Genomic DNA, 6342 nt, shown 5'->3' with positions numbered 1-6342 from the left:
TTACCCTCTGCAAAATAATGGTCAATCAATTGAGTAACCTCCTCAAACACAGGCGCCCCAGCATGGAAAACAGACACTGCGTCAAAATAAAGTTTGTCTATGCTCGTTAAAAATTGCACAAAAAGAACAAATGCAGTACAGTTAGACATATAAATGTAGTGCTCAACCATAAACTCAAAATAAAAAATAATGCATTGTACAAAAAACTTGAATAAAACAACAATGCAGTTCACAAGTACATACACTGGAGTTCACATACAAAAATAAAATGCAGTGCTGCATATACTAAATTCACGGATATTCGCAACAAAAATGTCGAACTAGATAAAACAAAGCATACACAAAAATAAACAAATTAATCACATACCAGAAGAAGGGGCCACACTTATAGGAGAAGATTCAATCGGCGAATTCACTTGATGTCCTCCCTCGACACCATGATCCTTACCACTAGGACAAGGAGAGACAATTGGTGTATCATTATGAGCACTGCAATCACCTGCTAGATTAAAAAAAACAAGAAAACAGAAATTACAAAAACATCACATGACAAAATAATGCAAACGAACGCTGACAACTAACAGAGCATAACCCAATATGCAGGATGAATTAGGAAACTAGATAAACACCAAACAAAATAAACAAAGCCTAACGAATAAGCACTCCACATACCCTGAACTCCTTCTCCCGGCCTGCTCGGTGAAGACATAGCGTTTCCCTGCAACACAAAGGACGAAGTGACAGACATAAGCAACAAAATAGGCGAAAATCTCACGAAACCCTAGATCCGCATTGCTACACACAACTATTGACTTCAAAACGAGATAAAATCGACTGCCTATGAAAAATTACACTAGCAAAAAGAGCTACAACAACTACAAGAATCACAAAAACAAGGCGAGGGGACAATCAACACCGAGCCAAGCGGAACGTACCGAAGAAAAGTGTGCGACGATGGCGGCGGGAAGGGGGAAGGGGGGGCGGCGACGGGAACAGACAGGAAAGGGCTGCGGGAACGCAGCGGCAAGGGCTCACGGAGCGGACAGCGACGCCGAATGCAGGAATAAGGACCTCTTGAGGGCGGCGGTTCTCCGGGCGACGGCGGTTGCTGCGCGCGACGGCGGTTTTGCCCGAGGGAGAGATGCCTCGAGAGAAACTGCAAGAGAGGAGAGGGAATTGTTCTCGGTCTCTTTCTCTGACAGCGGAGCAGTGGAATAGCCTGGAAACGATACGTAGGAGGCCCGCGTGTCGCAAAAAGGGTCACAAATAACGGGCCAGCCCAAAAACAGCCCGGACAAAATAAGCCAGTCTACATCAAAACGCACATATTACTAAAAAACAAAAAAAACATGATGCAGTTCTCTGTGAAGAATCATGAAGTTCAAACGGTAAAACAACAAATAAAATACATAAAGTTCGTAAAAAAAGTTAAAATCAAAAACAAAACGCATGTTAAGAAAACACATCCAAAAAAAGTCTACCTTCAATTAAGTGCCACACAAAAAAATGTGCCCCCCCCTCCGCTCTCCCCTTAAACCTCTCGTATAGTGAAGTAAGCACAGGCAAAAAAACAAATGCAGTACGCACTGCTGGAAAAATGCAGTGCATTTCTATACGGGATGTAGTACACCATTATGCATTTCTTTTTCGGGATGAAGAAAAACGCGAACGCGGAAAAAGTAAACGCAGTGCGCAAGTACACGAACGTGCAGTACAGTATCATAAACAATGCAGTACAGTCGTAATTTGCTAAGCAGTGCAGTCCCGTACATTCGAAAAAAAAGATTACAAAAAAAGTAAAAACACGGGAACAAAAAAGAGAACTGTACATGCAGTAAGGAATGAAGTTCACATCTAGTACATAACCATGATCAATGCAGTGCACCGATGATTTACCAAAAAGCAGTGCACTCCACGACATTAAAAAGCATACAAAGAATAAAAACTGATCACCCAAATGATACCAGCCCCAGCCACACAAAATTTGACAACGTACACGCGTCTCTGAACTACCCGAACACAGGCCCAACAAAACCGACTAAGAAAAACAATAAATTCAAAAAAAGTGGGGGGGCCACCCCCCCTCCCTCCCATTCCCTACTCATCCCGTGCAAGGGACTGCAATAAGTACCGGCAAAAACAAGATGCAGTACGGTGCGGTAGAAGTATGCAGTGCATTCCGTTGCGCAATGCAGACCGCCGAAGCATATAGCAGAGACACGCAAAAAACGATGAAGTACACACATGTATACAATGTTGCAGTTCTGATTCATACGCAACGCAGTGCATAAGTGTCATCAATGCAGTTATGTTGTCACGCAGTATACATCTATAAAACATGACAAAATGCCCGTTCGCATAGAAAAAGGTGGTGGTTAAAAAATGTCCTGATCAAAAATAAAAACAAACCCACCTTAAAAAAAACCACACGTTCGCATACAACCACCCGATCGGAGAAGTTCCAACGCCACAAGCCCATGATCACAGATGCAAAAACCAACCCACGATCCGCACAACCGCATCATCAGCGCGATCGTGCAGTTCATCCGACGAGGCCATCCCACCCCGCGCCCTCCCCTTAAATTCAGACCCCTGCCAAAGGCCTTCTCATCCACAAACAACACAAGTATCCATTGCGCTCCCACCAAAAGCACCAAGCCCTGCCACCGGCGATGACGTTCACCGACGAGTACAAGGGCGACAACGCCGTGGAGGCGCACGGCAACACCAAGTTGCACGTCATCCACACCAACGACAGGAAGCAGATGGCGATCACCCTCGCGCAGTACGAGCGCCACCTCAGCCTCCAGCGCCACAAGATCGTCGGCATTGATCTCGAGTACGACAACGACCCTGAAGCGACGCAGAAACCCACCCTCTGCCAGCTCTCCATCGGCAAGAATCACCCGGTGCTGCTCTTCCAAATGAGCGACAGTGAAAGGTGCACCGTCTTCGACAACTTCCTCGCCGACCCCAGGTACACCTTTGCAGGCTTCTCCATCGACGGGGACAAAACCAGTCTGGAGCGCGTCAAACTGGAGGTCGCCAACTTCGTCGACATCCAGAAGGAGTGGAGGGTGCCCGAGGCAACCAAGCCGTTGGACTCCCTCAGAGACGTCTCCAACGTGCTCATCGACGACTACTACAACAACATGAAGAAGAAGATCACCGACGACGAGCACCAGTGCTGGGCCATCCTGCCTCTATCTAGGAGGCACATCGAGTACGCGGCAAAGGACGCCTACGCAGCGTACGAGAGCCTGGAGCAGCTGGGGATGGGGAGAGCCTGACTGGTGAAGAAGAAGATGGTGCCGGCCAGGAGCCAACAATGTCAGCGTTCTTTTAGAATTATCATCAAATTTGCTTTCTGTTGTTTGCTTATGTATCGTTAGTTTGCTTGTGTGCTGAACCTAGTTTGCTTGCCATGCACAATCGCTTTGTAATGAAGAACTCTGATTATGTTAGTTTGCTTTCTGTTCAACTTAGCTTGCTGGTGATAAAATTGTCGTACAGAATATCTATGATAATTTGTTTTCTGTTGTCTGCTAATGTATCATTAGATTCGAACAGTGCAGAAAACAAAAAAAGAGTTGCAGTGTGCAAACAGGACGCATGCAGTGCAAGTTGTGTACGAATGCAGTATAGAATCTGTCCAATGAAGTCTTAACATACCCAACAAAGCGGTGCATGAACCTAAATTTGAAAAAAGAATACATAAGAGCAAAACCAGAAAATGAAAAACGCAAACACGTAAATAATCAATGAAGTACAGAAATATATGAACGTGTAGTACAAAACCATAATCAACGCATTACGCGTATGATTTACTAAGCAGTGCACTCCCATACATTGGGAAAAAAGATTACATAATAGCAAAAAGACGGAAACAAAAAAATGGCAACTGTACATGCAGTACGTAATGCGTACACATGCAGTACAGAACCCTGATCAATGCAGTGCAAGCTCCCAACATTGAAAAAAACACCTAAGAAAGAAAAATAAAAAGAAAAAAAAATGACCACCCAGGTGGCACCGGCCCCAGCCAGTCTCGTAATAGGTTTGCGCCCACAGAAGGCGAGTCGTTCTGAGTCACAGTGCATGGGGCCGGCCACACATGGGCCCACAGGTCAGAGAGCATACAGCTGCGAGCGCCGTGTTTAAGCGCCCAAATAAGTAACAAGAGGAATTCGACACAGATGCCTCGCCATCGCTTATAAACATGTCGGCCGTGCCTTCCGCGGGCGAGGTGGGACTAAACATTAGACCGCACACAGCGCACCGGGAACCAACCGTGTGCTCACAGGGCGACCTGGGCCCAATTGCGTCTTCACTACCAGAACATAGGGCCAACAAAAAAAAGAGAGGCCACTGAAAATTAAAAAAATGCTACATACCATACACAAACACAGGCCCAACCACGCGTTCGTAGTTTGCCGTGATATGACAATGCAATTCGCTATTTTCAAGTAAGCAGTCTTGTTGCTTCTTAAATGCATTCGTGTTCACTGAATCACACCCAATCCACCACCTAACGCCAACCACACCATTTATTACTTCCATTGCTCGATTAGTTGCATAAAAACTTATCCATTCGTGCTACAGACTAACACAACTCCTCCCCCCGTTCCTCATTTTCCTCAAAACGTAGATCTAGGGTTCATCCCATCCACAGCTCTTCTCTGGAATTCCACTGAACCCGCCATGGACTGTAAGTGCGGGTGCTTGGCAAGGATGGCTCCGGTAGCGGACACATGCGTCTACGCAGAAGGCCTACAACTCACCAACACCGAGTGGTGCAGCATGCTCGGCTGCCTGATGATACCAACAGGGGGTTTCGTGCGCCATTTCTTCATCGCCTCACAACCGCAGATCTACAGGAAAGTTGGGTATGTTTTTCCACTCACAATTTTTGCACATAATCTAGACTGCAAATACACATCTGAATATATAGTTCAATCAATTTGTTCAGTAATATCAACAAAAATACAAAACAGAATTTGTATTCTTGTTCAGATCTGTTAGCTATTAAGACTAGATGCTTCCACCTATCTTTCTTCAGTACCACACCATGTATCGACATATGTACAAAAAAGGGTCAGTAGATAAGTTGCAATTATCTTAACATGCTGGAGAAGTACACTGTTACTGACATTGCAGTGCACACATGTTGCAGTATAATATATATCCCAGTAAAACTAGGAGTCAATTGCGTATATAAGTTTGTTCATACATTGCAACTACTTTACAAAATACAATCATATGTATGTAACTATTTAAGTAAACATAAACAAATCATACTAAGTATAAAACAAAAACATTTGTTGTTTACTTACAAATTCATTTTCCACCCATTACAATATGCAGAAACTGTCATCCACAATAAAATTTCATGCTCCGAGTTCAAGGAAGCTTACTTTGGAGACAGAACACAAGAATGGCTATGGAGACATGGAAGCTGACTACCACATCGACTCTGAAGACTGCATGAACATAAGTACTGGTTGGAAAGATTTTGTCTCCCAGAATGGCTTTGAGGCCGGAGAAGTGGCCATGGTCTTTTTCTACAAAGAAGAAGACTCCATCAAGTTTACAATATTTGCACTCCACGCTGTCTAATATGAAGCAACCAATATTTCTAATGCTTTGCTTATGCTGTATGCTTTTAAAATTATGTCCAACAGACAATTTGAACGATGCCTATTTAAAGTATGCAACCTCAACTACGTCATTTTATCATCCTTTTTAGACAAAGTTGCTGTTGGCAGTAATGCAGTTCTCTCGAACACATAGTGTGGTACTAATAATAACAAAAGGCAGTCATCTGAAACAGTAACAAGGAAATGCAAATGGTAGAAACTTTGCACTTAACATACGATGTTCAAAAACAATTATCATAGTATGCAGTTCAAAAAAAATCTTATAATAACTATTCAGCTAACACAAGCGTATCATGGACCATCCATTCTAATAGTAGAATAGAAAATTAACAACACTGCTAATGCAGTACAGAAATGCATATTATGCAGTCATCTAGAACACAGAATGTAGTTTAAGAAAAGGAGAAATCTCATAAACAGCCATAACCACTGTAATACAGCTACAACGAAGTACGCTACCAAAGAAAATGTAGTGCACTACAACGTATGCCGCGACTACAACAAATAAAATTAAAGCACTGAAACTACAGACAATGTGATAGACTGATAGAGGTGTCAATTTCACTCGCACTTCCATAACTCTCCTAAAAATTGTACAGCCACTAAACTATCGAAAAATACACCCGCAAAAATTTACATGGAAGACATGGCAACTTGACGAACAACATCACCTTTCATTTAAAAA

At 43.4% G+C, this 6342-nt stretch overlaps 1 protein-coding gene across 1 annotated transcript; it reads left to right on the top strand.

The window, feature by feature from the left end:
* Window positions 1–2672: 2672 nt before the first annotated feature.
* Window positions 2673–3290, top strand: LOC147987381 (uncharacterized). The gene has a single exon (XM_087542364.1). The coding sequence runs from the start codon at window positions 2673–2675 to the stop codon at window positions 3288–3290; it is 618 nt and encodes a 205-aa protein (XP_087398490.1).
* Window positions 3291–6342: the final 3052 nt, after the last annotated feature.

The sequence above is a fragment of the Triticum urartu genome, chromosome 2A (assembly GCF_056163025.1).
Source record: "Triticum urartu cultivar PI428250 chromosome 2A, HENAU_Tu73, whole genome shotgun sequence".
Lineage (NCBI taxonomy): Eukaryota > Viridiplantae > Streptophyta > Magnoliopsida > Poales > Poaceae > Triticum > Triticum urartu.
The sequence above is the reverse complement of the archived record's forward strand: the minus strand, read 5'-3'. Positions and strand labels throughout refer to the sequence as shown.